The sequence below is a fragment of the Monodon monoceros genome, unplaced genomic scaffold (genome assembly GCF_005190385.1).
Source record: "Monodon monoceros isolate NGI ecotype Baffin Bay Population unplaced genomic scaffold, NGI_Narwhal_1 Super_Scaffold_4, whole genome shotgun sequence".
Taxonomy (NCBI): domain Eukaryota; kingdom Metazoa; phylum Chordata; class Mammalia; order Artiodactyla; family Monodontidae; genus Monodon; species Monodon monoceros.
Window position 1 is genome coordinate 5548120 of NW_021703781.1, and position 23773 is coordinate 5571892.

At 39.7% G+C, this 23773-nt stretch overlaps 1 protein-coding gene across 6 annotated transcripts in view; it reads right to left on the reverse strand.

Annotated features, from left to right (window-relative positions):
* Window positions 1-1229: 1229 nt before the first annotated feature.
* Window positions 1230-23773, reverse strand: part of LYST (lysosomal trafficking regulator) — a 176369-nt gene continuing 153825 nt past the window's right edge. For 3 of the 6 annotated variants that reach the window (XM_029244991.1, XM_029244992.1, XM_029244988.1), the window contains 8 exons: window positions 23500-23689; window positions 20230-20366; window positions 16258-16356; window positions 10535-10674; window positions 10160-10257; window positions 4678-4852; window positions 4201-4272; window positions 1230-3267 (listed from right to left, as the gene is read on the reverse strand). In XM_029244991.1, the coding sequence (XP_029100824.1) occupies window positions 3129-3267; window positions 4201-4272; window positions 4678-4852; window positions 10160-10257; window positions 10535-10674; window positions 16258-16356; window positions 20230-20366; window positions 23500-23689 (1050 nt within the window). In that variant the 3' untranslated portion in view covers window positions 1230-3128. The remainder of the gene's footprint in view (window positions 3268-4200; window positions 4273-4677; window positions 4853-10159; window positions 10258-10534; window positions 10675-16257; window positions 16357-20229; window positions 20367-23499; window positions 23690-23773) is intronic. The other 3 variants (XM_029244989.1, XM_029244993.1, XM_029244994.1) reach the window with 3 other exon arrangements.

The window sequence follows — 23773 nt, forward strand, 5'->3', positions numbered from 1 at the left end:
GCGCTCAGGGTCCTCCTGTGTCACCATCTTGAACCGGAACCCCTTGTAGCTCTTCTGTCTTTGATTCAAAACATTAACAGGTCATCCAAAATACTGAGAAGCAGATGACCAGCAATGAGCTCTGAAGGGCTGGAAAGAATTCCCCACGCCTCCCCTCCCCTCCCCCATCACCTAGTACTGGGCTTGCACGTAATTGGCAATCAGTGAACGTTGCTGAAAGGAAGAGTCAAGCTGAGATATGCAGGTAAAGGGGACATTCAGGTTGGCAGACTTACACTGATAGACGCTGCTCCTGAGTTCTTCGGGGAACAGACACGTAGAAGCAGGTGTGCCCTCATCTTGAGAATCCTTCAAACACCGCAGATGCAAAGCAGAAAAAAAGAGTAATTCTGAGTTCCTGGAGTGCTGGTGGTTGAAGTCACCCACCTGTTGCAAGGCCCACCAGAGGAGCTGAGGTGTTTCCCTCCCTGAGCCTCTGTTCACTGACGCTCCTGCCTCAGGTCTGCACGCGTACTGCCTGGAATACATCTGCTCCCATCTGCACCTGTCAAATTTCTCTTCATCCGTTAGACAGCGGCAACAATTTGACTTTGCTGGATCCTCTTGATTTAGACTGAGTTCTTTGGTTGTGTTCTCTCAGAGGACCCTCCACTCTTCCTTCACAGCACTTACTACGTTTTGTGACTATGCACGCTGTGTTACGGACAGCACGTTGCCCTGGCAGTGCAGATCTGCTATTGGGCGTGGGGAGGGGGTAGGGACAGATAGTCTTTTCCTTTTAAAAATGAGTGGTTTGGGCTTCCCTGGTGGCGCAGTGGTTGAGAGTCCGCCTGCCTACGCAGGGGACACGGGTTCGTGCCCCGGTCCAGAAAGATCCCACGTGCCGCGGAGCGGCTGGGCCCGTGAGCCATGGCCGCTGAGCCTGCGCGTCCGGAGCCTGTGCTCCGCAACGGGAGAGGCCGCAGCAGTGAGAGGCCCGCGTACAGTAAAAAAAAAAAAAAAGAGTGGTTTGACCTTAGGACTTCTGTCCAAACTCCATTTAAAGGCAGTAAAGATTGAAATATACAAGTTCTCACAAAGACCACAATTAAGAAATGAAAGTTATCCTTTTCTAGTGACATAAATTTATAGGGGAGCTAAAGAGAGAAACTATATGGCTTACCAAAAACAGCCACCAATTTGAGATCTGGTCATAATATTTAAACTGCAATGAGAATAGGCCCTCAAGTCTATTTTTATGAAATTTATCCCCACTGTGAAGTGGCAGTGTGTACAAAGGTAACACAGCTTGTGATAGTTTACAGAAATATTTGCTACAACATGCATATTATGAAGGGCTTCAAACATATACATATTAAGTTTCATGCTGAATAAATAATCCCCCCAATTTCATTTTTATTTTTACATAAAAATATAATATTGCACTCTTAACAAGACCAGTCATTTTGCATATTTTCTCTTTAGATAAATGATGAAATTCAGCCTTAAAAAAAAAAAAAGACTGAGTAGCAACCTTATTCTAATAAGGGACTAATGTAAAGTTCTCAGTAGAAAAATGAAAGTTAGACAATAGCTGCGATTTTTTTTTTTAAACAAAGCAAATCACTTCAACGTGAATAGGAATAGTCTCATCTCTGCACCTATCTGGACCTCAGAATTAATAGGTGGTCTGTGCAAACCATGATCTCAGCGCAGCCGTGAGGTGCTCTTACCTATGTATGCAATTGAAGGTTACGAGCATACGTAGCCACTTGCTTCCTCTTGTATTTACCTTGACAGCAGAGACTTTGCAACTGCATTTTATACAGTTTTTAAGCAGAATGTTTTAGAAAGTCTGGAAGTTACAAAAGTAGTTCTGTAAACACCATATGAATTAAATTTCCGTAACAAACACGCAAGTAATTCTTAGGCAGGAATACATCTTTGTATCTCATGGTAACAGCTTATTTTACAGTGTTTCCAAAGCCAATAAAGCAGCACCCCCAGTAAAAATAGAGCCATAATATCATGATAGACTATTCCAGGAGTTTTAGGAATTCTGCCTTTATCACGTGTAAGTTTGCTGTGGAGTACACAGATTTTTCTATTGTTCCTAGAATTCTCAAGTGGTATAGGTTAGTAGAAACAGTGGAAACTGCTTCCTAAAAGAATTATTCTGCCTCCTGTTTAAAACGAAGTAAGCTGTGTCCTTTTCTTTTGTAATTCTGTTTTGGGGAAGAAAACTCCTCCTGCATATTAGATTAAATGCCTTAACTGGACTGCATTATTAATATCTGTGCAAACTTCTTCTGAAATGGAGGCTTTCTATTGCAAATTGTTAAGTATTTAATGCTCTGTAAATGGCAGATATTAAAAGAATTATCACTGTGTTTAAATCTTAGTGACTCAACTAAGGATATTCCATATCTAGTGTTATGGATTTTAAGAAGGATTTTTATGAAGAAACAGAATGTGTCTGAAAATCAAAGATACCTGTGTTGTTGTTTGTGACTGTCAAAAAATTCTGGTTCTACTTTGAGCTAAGAAGGCAACAGGCAAAAACTGCCTAACACTGAGATTCAAATATTCAGATATTCAAAAAAATCTTTGGTGCAGAGGCACCTACTGAATTACATACTTCTCAAAGAAAGCAATGATCAAGTCCTGAATTCTTTCTCCTTATCTTTCCTTTTTTGGGGGGAGTGGGGCGGGTGTGTTATCTTGGCAGAAAACTTTTAAAATATAATCTTTAGAGCATTTTATACAAACAGCTGACCAATTTAAATCCTACTGGCTTTTTTGGAATAATAGAAAATAGAAAGTAATAGAAAACAGAAATAGAGAGACGCTCATCTTTTCTTTAGAATCCTCTATGGAAAAAAGCCTTTAAGAATATGATTTTAATTTACTGTACCAGACTTAAACCTTGTTGGTTAGTGCATACTGACACACCCTCCAGGTTATCACTAAACAATACTTTCCTCTCAGGACCTCGTGAGGCTGCAGAATTCTGTGCAGATGAATAGACTTTATCATTACTTGGACGGTTTGTTTGGTCATCCAGTTCTTCGGGTTTGACCTCCTGTAACTGGTGAAGTCGGCAAATCTAGCTTGGAGTTAAAGTGCCTTGCAGAATGCGAGGTTCTCACTCATCCCGCTGCATAGCTGCTGAGGAAGGAATAGAACATTGGCTGTTTCAGGCGCTGCTGGTCCTTCCGACACCAGGCGATCACGGTCCCATCACTGTTTGCTGTGTACAAATGGTGGCCATCGCAGGAAAATGTAAGGCTGTGAAAAAAAAAACCCATTTGTATATTGTGTCTCTGAAAAGTGTATCAGCATATTGGTGATCACATGGAAATCAGTGTAAGGGGGTTAAGATATGTTTACTGGAGCACAGAGACAAACAAAATGACGGCCTACAACTCATTGGTTTTGACTGTAATTCTAATGTAGTTTACTTGCTCTGCTGGCATGTTTGTGAAGCTCCTTCTAACCAAGTGATACAGACTAAAACCAGGACCAAAAGGATCGGTACGTTCTGTTCCTTCTTTGCATATTTTCTTTTCCCTTCTTGTTTAGCCTGATTACTTAAACTACAAATACTTGGGTATAGGAAACTTCGAAAAATACAGCAGTACTACACTTTCTCTCTATAGAAATAAATGGTGATTATTTTATGGAGGTATTTTATTTCCCTGAAAGGGGAAAGGGTAAAAAATGTAACATTAATACATAATTATGTAGGTTCATTAAACTTTACATTTAGTGGATTAAAAATTATTTTAATAAAGTAGAATTTGAATCCCTTCCTTCCAATTGAGTTTTTAAAGTCAAATTTGTTAACAGAGCAAAGGGTAACTGGTTGTTTAGCAGTCCTGTCAAGCACACGCCTGTAGCCATCAATCACCATTATGCGATTTTCCATAAGGAAAGGGAAAAAATCCATCACTTCTGCAGTTCAGGAGGCATCCCTGGCGCGAGCCCAGCACGCCTGCCTGTGGGGCTGTGAGCTCCTGACCCAGATTTCGAGCTCCACGAAGACAGGCATTTGGCCTCCTCTTGCCACCGGGCCCCGGGCATCCTGGGCTTCCATAAATGGCCGGCTGTTTATAATGACTTTCATTACGCACTTCTTTACCTCTGTGTGCTTTACTGCCTCTCCAACAAAACAGTCACAGAGTATGTTATGAAGGAAAGAAGAGGTGAGGGAGGTTTTACCTTACAATAGGCTTATTTGATTTAGGAAATGTAATTTCCCGCACAGGCTTTAGGTCCCAAGTACTCCATAACCTAGAGGAAGAAAAAAGTCATCATCTAATTATGCAAACTAAAGTTTCCTTCCCTAAAAATTGAACCTATGTGTTTACTTGTTAAAAGTCATCTGGAAGGAAGCACAATAAACCGATTAACAGTAGTTACTTCTGGGCAGTTTGCCCAGGTGGGTGGGGAGAAAGGAAACCTAACTGTGTATTTTCATATTGTTACTCTTTCATAGTTGACAAACAATATAAAATTTCAAAAATGTACTAAAGCTATCTTTACTATTTATAAATAAAACGAAGAACTGAAGAACCGATATCCGAAGGTGATTTTAAATCTCTAAATATTATTATGTTTAGATAGTAAAAACCAATTTTTGAAACTGCTGTGCCCTTATAGACAAAAGTACACAAAGAAAGAAAAAACTCCTCTTACCTTACAATTCCATTTTCTAATCCCCCAGCAATCACGTTGATAGATATTCCCTCAGGCTGGTTAGAGAAAGCCACGGAACAAATGATCTCTCTGCAGTGGACATGTCCAACGAGGTCCCCGTTCACTGTCCAGAGTCTGAGGTCACTGCCCCCGCCAGCTAAAATGCCACAGTCACCTGCGGGTCACCAGGCTGTGGGTGTCACAGAGCCCCCTACACTGGGCCCCAGAGGGGCATCCCTGAGGGCCTAGCTTGTTTGTTTTAGTGATGAAGTTTATAGGCAACTCACGACTGAAGATTATATAAATGGAACTACTGCACTGTAAGTCACACAGGGTTGGCATATTTATCTAGAGATGATGACCAGTGAAAAAAATGAAAACAAATTAAGCTACAAGGTAGAGCAACAATGTAAATTAACCATGAATCTTTCTGTAGTCATGATATTTCAGCATACAAACTGCCAAACCTGAATTTGAAAGTACCTAGAAAGCTAAACAATCTCCAAAAAGAGAAGAAAATATTCTGTGAAACAATCTATAAGAAGTGACTTCCGGGACTTCCGAAGAAACAAAAGTTACAGTAAAAGCTGAGTTAAAAACTAATTCTTAAAAAAAATGAAAGCTAATTCTTCAGAATGTCTAAGATTGACTCTTACAAATCCATGTCTTATTAAACGAATTTTTTTTCCTTTCAAAGACCATGAGTAACCAAACTTTTTGTAGTTTTCCAGGGGGTGGAGGAGGCACTAATTGCTTTAATATCTTCTATAAACTCGGGCTGTGGTTTGGGGCCTCGTGGTGATGTGTCCAGCCTTCTTTGGAGAAATATTCTCATACTGATAAGACAGAGGTTAAGAGGCATGATAAAGTTTGGACGACATAATGTGTTACTACACTTAATTTTATCTCTCCATTAGAACTAACAGAAAAGCAGACAATGTGTTTCTCTCTTTATTAAGGAAATGAAAAGATTTTATAGCAAAGAAATAAATATTGGAAATACTTCTTTACCTAAAGGTATGCAGAAGACCTTCCAACCAAAAGGCCTAGTGTGTCACCAACCAAAAGGCCTAGTGTGTTGCAGTATCATTCACAATAGCCAAAAGGTGGGAACAACCCAAATGTTTATCAAGAGATGAATGGATAAACAAAAATGTGGTATATCTATACGATGGAATGTTGTCTAGCCACAAAAAGGAATGAAGCTCTGATATAGGCACCAACACGGATAAACCTTGAAAGTGGTACGCTAAGTGAAATAACCCAGACACAAAAGGACAAATACTGTATGATTCCACTTATATAAAATATCTAGAATAGGCAAATTCACAGAGGGAGAAAGTCGAATAGAGGTTACCAGGCTCTGCTGGGGAGGGAGGAGTGTGGGAGTTATGGTTACAGAGTTTCTGTTCAGGGTGACGAAAAAGTTTTTGAAGCGGGCAGTGGTGATGGTTGCACAACACCGTGAACGTAATAATGCCACTGAATTGTATTCTTTAAAATGGTTTAAATGGCAGTTTTTATGTTAAATATATTTTACCACACACATACACACACACACATACACACACAAAGATTAAAAAATGCCCAGTGGTCTACTTCCCATTGTAGAATATTGATTAGGAGAGATTACCCAAATAAAGCATCAAGATATAGGAGACTCTGGGACTTCCCTGGTGGCACAGTGGTTAAGAATCCGCCTGCCAATGCAGGGGACACGGGTTCGATCCCTGGTCCGGGAAGATCCCACATGCCGCCGAGCAGCTAAGCCCGTGCGCCACAACTACTGAGCCTACGCTCTAGAGCCCGTGAGCCACAACTACTGATCCCGCGTGCCACAACTACTGAAGTCCGCGCACCTAGAGCCCACGTGCTGCGACAAGAGAAACCACCGTAATGAGAAGCCCGCGCGCTGCAATGAAGAGTAGCCCCTGCTCGCCGCAAGTAGAGATAAGCGCATGTGCAGCAACAAAGATCCAACGCAGCCAAAAATAAATAAATTAAAAAAAAAAGATATAGGAGACTCAATATGCTAAAGAAATACAATTGTAGATGATAAACTCATCTTTTACGTAAGTAGAGATTTCACTCTTTCTTTTGAATTTAATATCTAATAAAGATTTTAAAAAATATATAAAGTAACCGGGTGTGTACTAGTACGGTCAGAAGGCTTACTGAAGTCATTGGATACATATCCATAAACAATATTGATGTAGGGGTTGGTAATTGTAAGACACAGCTATTGCATGGCTTAGTTCTTCAAAATAAAAAATCTAAATGTGGTCCTCAACTCTGAAGTATGGTATGGAACTTAACAGGCAAAGAATTACCCTAGCAGATTGCCCAGAAACTTGGTCTACCGCAAAACCAAGTAACCACTCATCTGCCTAAGATTATAAATATATATTAAAAAAAAATCGAGTCCCTTACCCAATACTGGATTGCTTTCATGTATAATTTAACATATCAACTAAAAGTCAGAAAGTTGGGTATTCCTGAAAAAAATCTTTATTCTTCCTATACATCTTCATCAAAATTAAAAGAAATTGGAGAACTACCCCTACTCTGAATCTCAGAATATTATATTAACTTCAGAGTACCACTGGCAACACAGGAAAAGGCTATGAGCCCTAGTTGAAATGCATATATTTTGATATAGTGGCAGAATGATTTAAAAAAATACAGAAATCATCTACTATAATATTTACATAGTTTAATAAATTTTACATCTTATCACTATAACAACCACATCCCATAATAAGCCCTGGGAAATTAGGATCAGGAGGAATGAGTTTGCCAGTGTATCTTCAGCCCCAATACAGAAAATTTTGAGATTACATATGTGTATATATACTCACATATACACATTATATATTACATATACATATACATACACATGCATATGTATTTATTTCTCTTAAATTTTGATTTAAAAGTTACTTGGATGGTTATCACTAAAGTGTCAAGACTTTTCGTAGGCTAAATCTGGTAACTTTCTTCCCTTCCTGGACTATAAGAATAGGAGAATGAAATATAGTCTGGATCACTTAACATGAATTTGTCCTCTCTTTTAAAAAAAAATCATTATTTAAAAATAAATAAATAAATAATAAAAAACCATTATTTTTATTATGCTGTCTATACCAGTTGCTCTTTATGAGTCCTCTTCTATATGCATTGAGAGGCCTCAAACAAGTGTAGAAGGCCTTTTTGTTCAAAGTGGAAAGAACGTTCTAGCCATTACTCTATTATACTGTGCACGCTACCTAGGGGCACCTGAACACCCTACTAGTGAGCTGGTAATTGTAAGCAAAAGTAATTTGGTTTCTTGTTCCCATGTGACTAGCTAATGTAATGTCACAGATATAATAAATCACTACTGGCAGCAGGAAAGTAATTAACTTTACAAAATTTGGTTCCCTCGGGATCAGTCCTAACTTCCAAATGTTGCCAAAACAAGAAAGTAGAGAACTCTATATAAATAATCATTATATGATTCCCCCAAATTCCCGCTTGATGTGACATACTGAAAGCCACTAAGGTATAAATCAAGGAGGAACAATTAGCAAAGTCATCAATCATCTGCCCACACTTATGTTACCAAAGTCAACTGTTTAAGATCTTTCCCCTTAGTCAGGCTGATTAGGAAATAAAAATGTTTTCATGACACTATTTTATGACTAGGGGTGAAGACTGGCAAATACTTCACACTGAAATCTTGAAGCATGACTGAAGATGTTACTTTTCTTGAATACAAGCATGAATGAGTGTTTTGCAAAAACAAGAGTTTTACTGTGGTATAGTACAAAAATAAATATTCGGACTTTGTCCCAGGTCCCTGGCATAGAGCTCCTAAATCCTTGTTAATTTACTGTCTTTTTTATGCTAATGAGATAACTCCTGGGGGGAGGCCCAGACAGCTTCAGGATGGGAACTGGTCACCCGAAAAGCCAACCCTGAGTTAAAACTTACAGCACCTCCCACTTCCAGGGAAGGGAGAGGGGCGGGAGGTTGAGCTCAGTTCCTAATGGCCAACGATAGAATCTACTGCCTACAGAATGGAACCTTAGAAGAACTCCTAAACAACAGGGGGAGGAGAGTTTCCAAGTTGATGAGCACACTGACATGCCAGGAGGGTGGTGCAGTCTGACTCCACAGGGACAGACCCTGTAACCTCACGCTACCTACCTTTTCTTCTGGCTGTTCACTTCTATCCTTTGTAATGAACCATAGTAGTAAGTACAGTGTTTTACTGAGTTTTGTGAGTCATTCGAGAGAATTATCAAACCTGGTGGGGGGTCTTGGGACTCCCAAATTTGCTAACTTCAACTAGTTAATGTCAGAATTGAATTGCACTGTTGGACACCCAGTTGGTGTCATAGAATTAGAGAATTGTTTAGTGTCTGGAAAGACCACACATTTGGTGTCAGGAAAAAACAAACAATATGAAAAATGCAAGCAAAGGATAAAAGACCACCCACTGTAGATGTGTGGAAGATATCTGTACTGAGTGGACAAAAAGAAACAGTTTTTCAAAGGATCCTTTCAATGAATGGAAATGCAAACAGAAAAGTTATGAGCTTTTCAACAGTTCTTTCCCTCTGGATGCATCAAGTTTTTTAATATGTATACATGAAAAAACAAAAACTAAAAGCCAGACCTTTGATTAGGAGATATATCTTTGTCATGTAAATTTTGGGCAAATTATACTTCCATTATTATTTTATACTACTCTCTCACAGGAACTACAAGACACATGTAGGAAGTTGATCATCTGCTGATGCTTTTCATTTAGTCGGGAGGGAGGTAGCAAAGTCAGTAGTTAAAAAGCAGAAGCAGGGCTTCCATGGTGGCGCAGTGGTTGAGAGTCCGCCTGCTGATGCAGGGGACACGGGTTCGTGCCCCGGGCCGGGAAGATCCCACATGCTGTGGAGCGGCTGGGCCCGTGAGCCATGGCCACTGAGCCTGCGCGTCCGGAGCCTGTGCTCCACAACGGGAGAGGCCACAACAGTGAGAGGCCCGCGTACCGCAAAAAAAAAAAAAAAAAAAAAAAAAAAAAGCAGAAGCAAAAAAGGATGGAAAAATAAAACCAAAGAAAATTCAGATAATTATGTAACAGTAATTTGCTTAACTTACATGTGCTCAAATGCAATCTTACATATATCAGAAAAAGTTAAATTATGACAATACTAACTTTTGCATAAGTAGATGCCTAAATTGATGAACTCAATCTTCAACCTTACTGGTTTGTTTCTTGGCCTCGCTGTGTGGCATGCCGGATCTTAGTTCCCTGACTAGGGATCAAGCCCATGACCCCTGCATTGTGAGTGTGGAGTCTTAACACACATACATGCTATCACCTAAGTATACAGATCTGGCAGGGACCTGAGAGATGTAATGCAACAGTTTAACCTATGATGTAACCAGCTGGCTGAATGCACTGAGTGCAACCACCCTGTGCTTTGGTTTGGGGCCAGCTCACCTGAGTCACACACGGTGGCAATGTCACCTGTAGTCTCACTGGCAGAGACGGCTGTGACAGGGCTTTTGTGTCCTGCCAGACTTTGTACGTAGCACAACCTGAAAGACCAAAGACATGAATTTGCATATGATCATTACATATAATTATATTCTCTTATTTGTATAATTCTTTTCCTCAGTGTATATGTATCTATTTATAAGGCATTCCTGACTATATTCCTAACTGATTTTTTAATTCAATAAGATTACAAAGGTAAAGTCCGTACTTCATGCTTAAAGCTATTATGATATAAAGATATTATTTTAGTGCATCTATTTCTCACAGTAAGAACTAAAACATTAAAAATAGCTATTTTAGAGTTGGAGATTTCTGTACCTGTTTAAATCCCATATGATGCAGGTTCCATCTCTGCTCACACTTATCATTATACTGTACGGTTTGCAGACAAATAAGCTGGTTATCTCTTCTGTGTGCCCATAGAGATGTATCTGAGACTCCATTTCTATCTCTGAAGGCTAAAATTTAAAAAATAAGTAAAGTATGAGACAAAAACCATGACGAAAGGTATCCTAGTGTCGTATCTCAAAAATAAAAACAACCCAAGTGATTCAAATATTCTTCTCAAACATCTCATTTTTCAATCTAGTTCAACTTTTTCTAAAGAGTAAAACTAATTAAACATTAACAAATTTTAAATTGACCATAATTTCATCAACAAATAAGCTTTTCATTTTTGTCTATTCTTTTCCAGTCTTTAGCCAATTACATATGTATTTTATAGCTGTGATTATTGCCATACAAATAATTCCCTATTTTGTATTTTATACATTCTCCCATAAGCATTTTCCATTTTTGACAGTGTCTTCAAAATGATTTTTAAGTGTTATAATATTCTATACAGTTAGTATACTATAATTTACTTGAGCATCCCTTTTTTAAAAAATTAATTAATTAATTTATTTTTGGCTGTGTTGGGTCTTTGTTCCCTCACACAGGCTTTCTCTAGTTGCAGTGGGCAGGGGCTACTCTTCCTTGCGGTGCGCGGGCTTCTCATCGCAGTGGCTTCTCGTTGCAGAGCAGGGGCTCAAGGTGCGCGGGCTCCAGTAGTTGTGGCACACGGGCTCAGCAGTTGTGGCTCGTGGGCTCTAGAGCACAGGCTCAGTAGTTGTGGCACACAGAGTTAGTTGCTCCGCGGCATGTGGGATCTTCCCGCGCCAGGGCTCGAACCCGTGTCCCCTTCTTTGGCAGGCGGATTCTTAACTACTGCACCACCAGGGAAGCCCCCTTGAACATCCTTTATGATAGACATTTAAAATTGTTTCAAATTTTTTCAAAATTATAGATGTCATAATTAAATCCTTCATGTATATAAGTTTTGTTCCTCCTCTAAATCATTTCTTTAGAATTTCCAGGATTCTACTAGTGGATCAGTGAATATTAATAATTTTACAGTTCTTGAGTGTACTCTTCAAAGGCTTTGTACCAATTCATGATGCCACCAATGGCGATGTATTACTCATCAATAGTTGTGGACTGATTTTCTAAATCAAACATTGAAAACTGATGTTCCAAGTTCCACATGGCTCACAGATGCCAGATGTCCACACAGGGTCTAACCTTTGTTTTCATTAGGGTAGCAGTTTATTGTCATAAAGTATTTCAATACAAAGAATATAGAAAAGTAGAAAGAAAGTATAATAAAAAGCTGTATACTGACCACTCAGTTAAACTAATCCTAATATTTTATAAGATCAGCTTATTTTTTAAATAAAGAAAACATTAAACATTACATAGTCTGTGTACTGTTTTACATCCTATTTCCTCTCTCTTGTCAGAAGTTACTATTATCCTGAATTTTGTATTTGTTTCCCATGTATGTAGAATTTATGTTCTACTATATGTTACTATAACAATTGTATTGTTTTTCATGTTGCTAAACTTTATATATATGGTATTATATATAATAATATGGTATTAATTATTCTTTAGGTATCTGCTGCATCTTGCCTTTTTGATCACCACTGCTTTTGAAACACATGTGTTGAGTTATTAGCTGCAGCTCATCTATTTTAAGTGCTTTATTTTTCACGTAAAAATACCTATTTTATTCTTAAAGACTCAAATGACCCGGCGATACCAGGCTTACAGCTCCCCTTGGAACCACTGGCTTGAGCTGTGTGGCAGTGGCTTCTGTTTAGCTAGGGCACGTGGCCTTCAACTGCACACAACCACAGCAACCAGATGGCTCTGAACAAGGGCACGAGTCCTGGTTCTGGGCCCCTTCTGGTTCTCCTCCGTGACCTTCCCCGCAGGGCCAGGAGCCTGCAGGGCCACAGGGGTGTGCCAGCGCCCTTGCAGACCATTCTTCAGGGTCCCTGGGACCAAAGAATTCCTTGCCCCCAAAGGCCTGAGCTCCTTCCTTCTCTGCTTGAACTCTGCAGCACTTCAGTTTGTGACTCAATTCCCATTCTAAATCTGTGAAAATTTCCCGAGTTTTAAATGGCAATCAAGGTTGCTTTAACTTGAATTTCTCTTATTGTAACTAAGTTTAACTTTTTCACATATTCATTTTCTTATCTGTAAATCTGTGTGCTTGGTTTTGTGTATTTGTTACTACATTAAGAAGATTATTTGTAGGAATTCCTCTATCTGTGGAATAGAATGCAAGTACCTCCTTGTTTCTTCTGCTGGATGACCTGGATCTCCATGCCAGGCTAGGGACGCCTTACCCAAAGTCAAGTCTTGAGGATCCTGGACAACTCAGGGAATTCCAATCCAGGCTGTAATTCCAGACAAGAGTTGGTCCTATCTGACTCATCCTTACTCTTAGGGACCAGCCTTTTGGACAAGGGCCTCCTTGGGACTCCCCAGCTTGCTCTGTCCCTTGTTGTTCTTTTCTATTCCTCTCACAAGAAGCTGTCCAAGGACAGTGTCAATATTCTAGGATTGACAAATGCCCTCAAGGCTAAAGCTCCCTCCTTGCTTATTAAAAAAAAATAATAAATAAATAAATATATATGTGTGTGTGTGTGTGCATTTTTTTTTTTACTTCATGATCATGAATAATATTTATGGGGTAAACACAAGATAGGTACCCTATAGTGGTTAGTGAAATTTTATAGATTTTTCACTTTAAAATGATTCCAAGAGTTAGTGTTACTAGATGATTCCCTGATGGACCAGAAAATAATTTCCATGGGTAGACCAGGAATCTTGTGCTGGCCTACTTCTTCATAAAATGTTCTTGAAGGGTGTAATACTACCTTGATACACTGCATATATATTCTCCTACCACCATCAATTTAGAGAATAGAAATACAGGTGTTCACTTATATGAAGATGATGTGGCCACACTATTTAATTAGTGAAAAAATGACTCAAGACCAACTATTTTAAAATCAGTTATCACTTTTAGAAGACATTCTTCTCTAATACTGTATATAAATGGCTTATAGATAACCATTCCCTATAACCAAGCAACGTTATTCGTCATTACACATGTAGAATGCATTTTAGCAGACTATCTTGGGATAGTCAACAGAAACTCACAATGCTCAAAGTTATATATGCTTCACTAGCTCAGGAAAGTATTTCATAAGATTCCCTTGAAAATATTTTCAGACAACAATTATTTTGGTCATATCCTACATGGTGCTTGGGAGGTGGTCTTTCGTATGTGTCAAGGCCAACACAAACGAGAGCATAGATACTTTTAGAACCATGGCATTCAGCGGGTTGGGAGAACAGAAGCTAGTAAACATGAGGTGTTTCCTGCCAACCTCACAGGCATAGGGTCACAACTGCAGCTTCAGGGACCCCAAAATGATGAGACGGTCCCCAATAAAAAGCAACAACAACATCTACAAAAACCCAAGTAACCTTCTCTCAGATCAAACAATGATAAAACCACACAGCTAAGATACAATTTTGGACATGGTTTAAATAGTAACTGTTCATCTCATGACTTGATTACCTAATACTATTAATACTTAGGAGAAAAAGAAAACCCTTACAAATAAATTGAAAAAATCCACTTTCAGGCAAGTACAGAACTGAGGAAAGGTAAGCAACCTAAGACTTCACAATAACTTCAAACTAAAAGAAGCATGTGTCTTGCTGTATTCAAATGATAATAGCTACATCTTTGATCTATTTCAAAGCTATGTTGTGCAAAATTACTCCTATACCGAGTACAGCTTAATCTTTTTTTTTTTTTAACCAATACTGTATACTGTGCTAGCTTACAATTAAAATTTTAAATTATAGGAAGAATGGAAGTAAGGAAAACTAAGAGCAAGGCTGTTCATAGTGTTGGGGAAAGCAAGAGGAAATAAAAAACAAAAGATGAAGCTAGTTTTTAAATAGGTGTCTATGATGGTGCAAATGATCTGAGTGTACAAGCAGACAACTGCTCTAGCAGCAGAGATTAGAATATATTTGTAGAAAAAAGGAAACAGGGTGAGCTCAGAAGGTGAAAGGCAATGGCAGTGGTAAATATTAGAGACATTATAAAATTAACATCCGCTTTAGGCCTTGGGGAGTAAAAAGGAGAAAACAGAAGACAATCCAAAAGGGAAGGCGCCTCTCTGCTCAGACCCCCTAGCATTCTTCTTATTGTGGCCTGTGTATAAGACCCTCACCTCACTCTACTGTTCCTGCCCTGGATTTGGCACTCCTCCCAGCATGTTCTACTCTAAACTACACATAAAAGTATCTGCCATCCCCCAAACTACCATGCCTTTGTTTCCATGTGTTGGTTTACTTTGCTACAATACTCTTTCCTCTTTTCTCCACTTAGTAAAATGGTCCTTTAAGATCTAGCTCATGTGTAACTTTTCAGGCTCCCTGACATCTGGTTGGTCCCACTTGTGGCTCTTCTAAGCTGTGTGTGAATCTTTCTTAGAGCACAACCTCACTGTCCTGCAATAACCTGTACATGCCAACCTCCTGACTCGGAGCCCTCACCACGGCCAGCCTGTATCACTACAGCGTCTCTGAACTGGTACCCTCCCCTCCAGCCCCACACCCCTTTTAAGCGATTCTCCTTGTAGGCGTTACAGTGATGGCCTTAAAATGCTGACTGGATCATATCACGCCTGCTTCAAACATTTTAATGACTCCTTAGACTAAGAGACAGAAACAATATTATGGTCACATTTATACCCCAAGGATCGTGGCAAAGAACCTTAACAAGGGCTTAAAAGGGAATAAACTTGGACAGAAAAGTAAGGAACTGAGAATCACCCTATGCTAGAAATACAGGTTTCACCCAGTAAAACACGTTTTATAAAATAATGCAGAAAACTGTAATTAAAATAAAGCACAGAGCACATTTTAGACTAGAATGATAATCACTGAGTTATCACCCTAAACTTGCCACTAATCCTCAACAGCACCACAGACAGCTGATTCAAGAAAGGAATGACAGACCTACAGTGGAAATGCCTCTTGGGAATTGGTTCTTATAATTAACTACTAAAATACTGTAGGTTTAATCTCTTAAAAAAGCAAGTACTGTTACTGCAAAAAAACAAAAAAAAGGAATGACAGTAGATTAAAAGAAGTATTGCATAATGTCTTCTTCACTAGAGTGTTTTAATAATTTAACTCTCAAATCCAAAGGATTCAGTGAATGAAAAAATTTCTTCCAGTAAGTGGTAGAAATCAAGACTGGCTACTTGGATTTTTCTGTCATTTAATTCACACAGAGGGCACAGGAATGTTGAACATTAGGAGTCCTGTACTTCCAACTTTTATAGAATATCGTGGGGTACTTGTAAGCACTCAGGTTGATACCGAGAATGAAAGCAAGCAAGCATCAAAATGCCATGAAAAAGCCTAAACTCAAAACAGGTCATAACTCAAAATACTGTCTGTCTCTGACCTTTACAGTTATTTTCAAAATTTTTGTGATCTTAATAAACCTAAAATTAAAGAGTTAGACATGTGACCTTTTACATTTTAAGAGCTTATGTGAAGAGACTAAAGTACAAAAGATTAATGTACAAAAAATTTAATCTTATACCAAATGTATACTTTATAAAGGGTTTCTTCCCCTCACTGACATGAAAATCCCACAAAACGCGCCCAGGACCTACCGTGCCGCTCATGAATCTGTTTGTGTAGGCTGTGATGACACCACATTTGCTCCCAGTAAACAGTTGGCAACTGTCCGGTACCCAAGCACAACTAGTCACCTAGAGAAAGGACAAATCAAAGATTATCATGTTTAAAAAGCATGAGAAATGCTTCTACTTTTCTGACAATTATTTTAAAAATATATGATCACAAAATTTAAGGTAAACATTTTACTTGAAATGATTAGAATATTACAATGCATTGTCTATGATTTTACATTTTTCTGTGTACACACACACACACACACACACACACACACACAAATACACACAGGGCCATTTGTTCCTCAGAAATTTAAACAAAATGATCCAGGATTGACTAGATCCAAGGTTGAGAGAGAGAGAGAGAGAGAGAGAGAGAGAGAGAGAGAGAGAGAGAGTGTGTGTGTGTGTGTCAGAGAGAGAGAGAGATGCATGTACCTGATTTTTACTTTCATTTCTTTCTTTTTTCCTTTTTCTGTCTTTGGTAGGGAAACAGAGTATATATATAAATAGAGGTATTGCTTCTAACAGTTCTAAAGATTGCTAGATAGGAGAAGAAAGAAAGATAAACGTGGAGAAAAAAATCTGGGATTACTCCTTAGGGATTATAAACCTTTGAGTCCCAACCATGGCGACACTATTCAAGATGGGCTCACCTCTTTGCTCGGCCTGACAGTCTTCCTCTGGCACTAGTGGACCCCCAGCACCACACCCCCAGCAGCTGTCCCCAGCCGCTCTGCCCGCTCTCCAGTCCCACCTCTCCCGGTCGGTCGGCTGGTCAGCAATACCCACACACTTCACTTCACTTCACTAAGAAGACGGCGATCATCAGCCACAGACCTCATCCCTTTCCCTCCTTTGGGCCTCAAAATGTGTCGGCGTCGCCTCCTGATTTAGAGAATCCCCTCTGTTTTTAACACCAGCCCCAAACCACCCTGGTGTTTCTCAAACAACTGTCAGAATTTCAAGCTGTCATTTGCTGGCTTCTTCCCCTGGCCCTGCAAACGTGTTCAAGTGTCTGCTACCTTGAAAAATGACTTGCTTGGAGCCGGACTCTTCTTAACTCTCAATATATCTTCAGAGTCCACTGGATCTAATTTTATCCTTTGGGTTTCTTTCTTGAATAGTTCTATTTGTAAAGATTGATATTTCATAATTTTTATTCTTTCTTAGAGGTCTTCCAAAGAGCAAAAAGAAAATGTACCTATTTCTTATATGAAGAATAAAACTCATTCTGTCTTGCAATTACCATATGGGTCGACTGAACTCTTTTATAAACCTAAGTTACATTTCTAGGATTTCAATAATCTCATTTTTTTCTCTATTTTGAAACACTTTGCTATTTCATCATCCTAGGAATTATTTCATCTCTACTCTTCAATTATTCCCAACTATGCTAAAACAAAACAAACAAAATAAGAAAATGGAAGAATGATGGATCTCCTGGAAGGATAATGTAAAATGTGAAATAAATTGTCACCTTTAAAAAAAAATAAATTTATTTACTTATTTATTCATTTATTTATTTTTGGCTGCATTGGGTCTTTGTTGCTGCACACGGGCTTTCTCTAGTTGTGGCAAGCGGGGGCTACTCTTCGTTACGGTGCGCGGGCTTCTCATTGCGGTGGCTTCTCTCATTGAGGAGCACGGGCTCTAGGCGCATGGGCTTCAGTAGTTGTGGCACGCAGGCTCAGCAGTTGTGGCTCGCGGGCTCTAGAGCGCAGGCTCAGTAGTTGGGACGCACGGGCTTAGTTGCTCCGCAGCATGTAGGATCTTCCCGGACCAGGGCTTGAACCCATGTCCCCTGCACTGGCAGGTGGATTCTTAACCACTGCCCCACCAGGGAAGTCCCTAAATTGTCATCTTTTGGTTTTCTTATTGCATTGTCAAAAGAATGTTGTCATCTTTTGAGAAGTATAAAAGAAGACCAAAGACACCATTTCTGTAGTCTACTTTCAGCTGTCATCGAACACAGTTGGAAATTGAGAATTTTTCATTTTCCAGCAATAATAGAAAAGAGAAGAAAATTGACAGGAACATGTTTCACAATTATGAGATCAATCAGAAGATAAAGGCTAAGAGACAGCAGGACTCTAATCTGTAATGATGATGATGAAATTGATCAGATAAGTGAAATCTCAGAGTGTGAGTCTTCATATGATAATACCCTGGACAAATTTTCTCATACTAAACAACCAATGAGTGAACAACATATTTCTAAGAACAAAATGAAATATGGTATTCTTATCTAGTTAGTTGGGCACTTGACCGGAAGTACTTTATCACACCGTGTTTGCTAGAAATCTGGATCATCCTGTTTTGCTAAAAGGACTTAATGAGAGTATTTTTTCATCTTTAATGATGTTTCTGTGCCCAACTTTACATGATAGAAATAATTTTTCAGTGCTTAAATTCTTATTAAAATTTATAATAAGGTTGTTTTTCACTGTCCTTTATTCTTACTTTTGTTAGTTTACTGGTAAGCCAGATGACAAAAGGCAGTGACCTTTTTTTCCAGGCATATTGAAGGTTAAGCAAACAAGCCATTGCTCTCCTTTCTTTCACTGCCAAAAATTCCCCAAAAGTAGATGACTCCATCTTTAAAGTGCTCAGGGAATGGTGACGAATGTTAGGACTATATAAATAGGCACCAGGTGCTATGCAGGTAACGAAGTCAGAAAACAGTAAAAGAACTTCCTATGGAAAGACAGTCAAAGAAAGAAGGTTTAACATACAATTTAGTACCGGAAAAAGTTATGGCAGTACTGTGTGTGTGTGTGTGTGTGTGTGTGTGTGTGTGTATGTGTGTACATGGTGTTTTATAGTTTACAAAGCACTTTCAGAAACATTGGAGACATTTTTACAACAGCTTTATGAGAGAGTGGTGGGAGTATGACTAGCCCAGTTTTAGAGAAGAAGAAAGAAACTCAAGTTGGGTAAGGTTAAATTCCTTGCCAAAGGCTACATAGTAAATAACAGAGCTGGACACTAACACAGATCACAGAGCTACAGTTAGCTCCAAGGCTCTTTCTACCATGTTGTGATGCCTAAATACCCGGTTCATTTAGAAAAAGCCAGGTATAGAACATGGCACTCTGGTTATTGAAAATGACATAGTAAAGGGACTTCCCTGGTGGCGCCGTGATTAAGAATCTGCCTGCCAACGCAGGGGACACAGGTTTGAGCCCTGGTCCAGGAAGATCCCACATGCCGCGGAGCAGCTAAGCCCGTGCGTCACAACTACTGAGGCTGTGCTCTAGAGCCCGTGAGCCAAACTATTGAGCCCTTGTGCCACAACTACTGAAACCCGCGTGCCTAGAGCCTGTGCTCTGCAACAAGAAGCCACCGTGATGAGAAGCCCGCACACCACAACAAAGAGTAGCCCCCGCTCGCCGCAACTAGAGAAAGCCCGCACACAGCAATGAAGACCCAACACAGCTGTAGAGAGAGAAAGAGAGAGAGAAAGAAAGAGAGAAAGAAAGAGAAAGGAAGGAAGGGAGGAAGGGAGGATGGGAGGAAGGAAGGAAGGGAGGATGGGAGGAAGGAAGGAAGGGAGGATGGGAGGAAGGAAGGAAGGAGGAAAGGAAAGAAAGAAAGAAAGGAAGGAAGGAAGGAAGGAAGGAAGGAAGGGACGAAGGAGGGAAGGAAGGAAGAAAATGACACAGTAACTAAAGGTAAGTGGACGCTGAGAAGAAAGCAATGCTGATTTTTGTTCCAATACTGAGCCATGAGCTGACGCTGGCTCAACAAGAGACTGGGTAGAGGACAAACTCTGGGGACATAGACAGCGGCAGTTAGGGAGTCTGCCAGCACTGTAAACAAGGCATACATCCAGCATCACCAGCTCCTGGACTGACTGCAGGATATTAAAGACTAGCAGCCATCAGTCTGACTCCTTTTTAAAGCATTATATTTAACTATTATTATAAAGTACTTCATGAAAATGTTTACCTGATACTGCTGTGAACCTTGTATAAAGTTTATTGGAGGCTCGCTCTGTTTACTCTTCAACCTTAGAATGTTATCAGCATATCCCCAGCTCAGGATGGCGGACCACTGAATGTCAGTACTGTTCATGCTTCTCACACCTCAAGGAGGAGAAATAAAAGCATCAGTTGCCACTGCTCAGTTATTACTGGACAGCCGGCCACAATGGCAGGTTAAAGGTTCAAGTTCACGCAGCAGAACACGGTCATTCCAGTGCAAAAGCATCTTTATATCCGTAAGATGGACCCAATTGTGTTAGTTTTATTCCTTTAAGGTTAATGGGATTCTAAGGGTGGAACTGTATTCTTTTTCACCTGTGGTGTTTTGGTTGGGATTTATATGACTTAGTACTAAAATTTCTGTTAAGAAATCTTTATAAAAGACAGTGATAATCAAGCTTCCTCTATTCATGTTCTGTGACACCTTACTTTTAACAATAAATATGAACTAGAAAATGTTTTTAAAAACGTAGATACCCTGTTGAAAAATCAATATGGACAACTATTAATAATACCAGAAAGGGACCATTGCTAGAGCAGAAGCAATCCTGAGAAGGGATAATTTAATCCTTTCAACTGCAAGGACTGCACGGGAGACCTTCGTTTAACAAGGTTCTTTTCTTTTCTCATTGGACCCGTACACAGTATTATGTCCTTTTGGGATAAAGATCTGGACCTCCTGACATCAGCGTTTCTCATGATCTATGCCTTGTTGGCACATTGACTAGGGCAAATGCAGCATAAATGCTATAGCTGGTGCTGCCCTGGAAACTTTAGAAGCTTTGAGTTCCTTAAGGAGAGAGAATGTGAGTACCTAGCATAATACCCAGCATATAAAGCAATAAAACAAATAAATATTTGTTGGATGAATCAACAGCACACTGAAAATGTAATTCACAGATTTCTTTTTGTTTTGTTGAGTATAATCCCAAATGTGGACATCACTTTTGCAATAAAGAAATCGGGATATCCTTGTTAAATATAAACTCCTCTCTATATAAGCTGCTATGGAAAGGAACCACACTTCATGAGCCTTGGGACCTTGCAAATTCCACCATAAAGACTGGCATGTAGTAGGAACTCAGTAACTGTTCCTGGTTTCTCATTCCAGCAACACAAGAGGCACCATATTTTTTAAAAAAGAAAAATAAACTTCTGCTTTATCTATTTGAACAGTGGATCTTAAACAGGAGTTTGCAAGAAAATGGCTTTTGTAGCATGCACAGGCTTAGACTCAAGCCCCAGAGATTCTGAAGCGGTATGTCTTCAATGGGACCCAACCAAGTATCAATATATTTTGAAAAAAAGTACCTCAGGCAATTTTGAGGCATTGTCAGTTCTCAAGTAATTGGCCTATACTGGGCTAAAGATCATGAAAACCATGGCGGTTTAGTTGCTATGTTGTATTATGCATATATAACTAAGCAAAATGACACAGTTATTTGACACAGCAGTGCTTAACACACATGGCCTTCCATCTGCCAGGTGCACTCCCAGTCAGTCCAGGCCTCTCCGAAGTGGCCCCGTGGACAGTTCCGCGCTGGGTACAGCAGTGAACACTCACACGGCCCCTGGCCCCAGGGTGCTAACTGTCCAATGAGCATTTATTTATTAAGCACTGAGAATGAGTCCCGCGCTGTGTTAGTCGTTCCTTATATTATTTCATTTAATCCTTACAGTGAATTACCCTGTGAGATAAGTCCTTTCATTACTCCCATTTTATAGCTTAAAAGCCAGGATTCCAAAAGTGTAAGTCATTTTCTCAAGATCACACAGGTATTAGGCAGCAGAACTGGAACGCAAATTCAGGCATCGTGCCGCCCGAGGCCATGGCTGTAACTTGTACGATACCACTTCCCTGGACACACCTAGATTCTGATAAATCCCAAATACATTCTATGAGGAAATAAAGTGTAATCTGAGTGAACACAGCTATTAAGGGCCACTAAGGGCTTGTGACTGAAGTGGCACAAATAAGACAGGTTAGCAATTATACTGGACATATTTAAGTCCCATCATTAGCGTGATAATACCAGCCCTTTCTCTCTGCTCTAAAGAGATAAACTTCAATCCACCCTAATTAATTTTTTAAAGATAAATTATTCACGCATTTTGGTACTTTAAGTATTATTAGTAGTAAATTACTCGTGACATACCTCATAGCTAATTGCAACGTACTAGTGAGAATAAAGTACTGATATTCCAGCGATGATCAAACAGATTTTACCTTCTCCTCCTAGCTCACTAAACTTAGATAAAATGGTGCGCAGCCTCTTTTATTACTGACAACTATAAAGGCAATCAATCATTCATTTCATGACAGAATGAAGAGTGAGTCTAAAAGAACTGTGGCCCAGCCAGCACACTGAATTCCTTTAGGTGGCCGATGTTTGGCATGGGTCCTGGCATCCCTGCACTGTGGTGCTCCGTCGGGTGGGAGGCCATGTGGACCGAGGAGCACAGTGCACAGAACGCAAGGTTAAACACTAACAGCGCGGAATGCTAAGACGTGTCTGGTCCACACGCGGGCTTCCGGGCAAATCTGCACACACCTGATACGAACAGATGGGTGCCCTCAGTCATTCATTTTAGTGTTTAAAGCCCATGCCTAGGACGTAGGAAGAGTTCTTTCGCATTAAGTAAAACGGTTAATTTGGGAGGACGGAGGGATTACTTGAGCGGAAAATGTCACTAGTTTGCCACAGTGTAAGTGACATTTAGAAATATGAAGAGGGCCTCTACTGACAGCACTTTTCCATGTGTTGCTTTCAGTGAGTCAGTGCACAGAAAGGTGAGAAAAACATTGCTTTCCAGACATACATATTTTTAAAACCTATTTTCAAGGCTATCATGACTTTCTTGTTTTGTTTTAATCTCATGCCTGTCTCTTCTGAGGTCCTAGATTTGCTGGTCAGATAAGTCTGTCTATTCTGGAATTCAAGGGTCTCAAAGTGTACATTTATATAAAACTGTTAATGTTTTCACCTTGTGAGACATTTATTCTTGTCTCCTTCAACACCTCCTCTCATTTCAAATGACACTGCATTTAGTTCCCATTTTTTTCACGTACTATGTTTTAATTCCTACGTTGCATTGAATGAACACAAATTTGAGTTTAGTTTTTTGCCAAGGACTCAGAAAACTTAGAAATAAAACAAAATAGCAGCACAGATGAGGGGAAACATTCAGATCTCATGAAAGATATGCCTAGGACAATTTTCATGTTTGATTTTACCTTGTTCTTTGCTGTACGTCATCAGAAGACAGAAATTTTGGGACAAACCGCAGATTGCTTTAGTGGGCAGCGCCTGGAGAGAACCAAATCTTTCTCCGTGTGGCTGGCTGAAGCAGACCACAGGTACTGGGGCACTTGGGGAACCGACATACTCCCCCCACTTCAAGCCTTTTATCCATGACAAAGGACTCTACAACCAAGGAAAGTAAACAGTACAATTTAAAAAAAGGTAGTAAATATAGAATCACTTCTAATTTAAACTCCAAACAGAGTA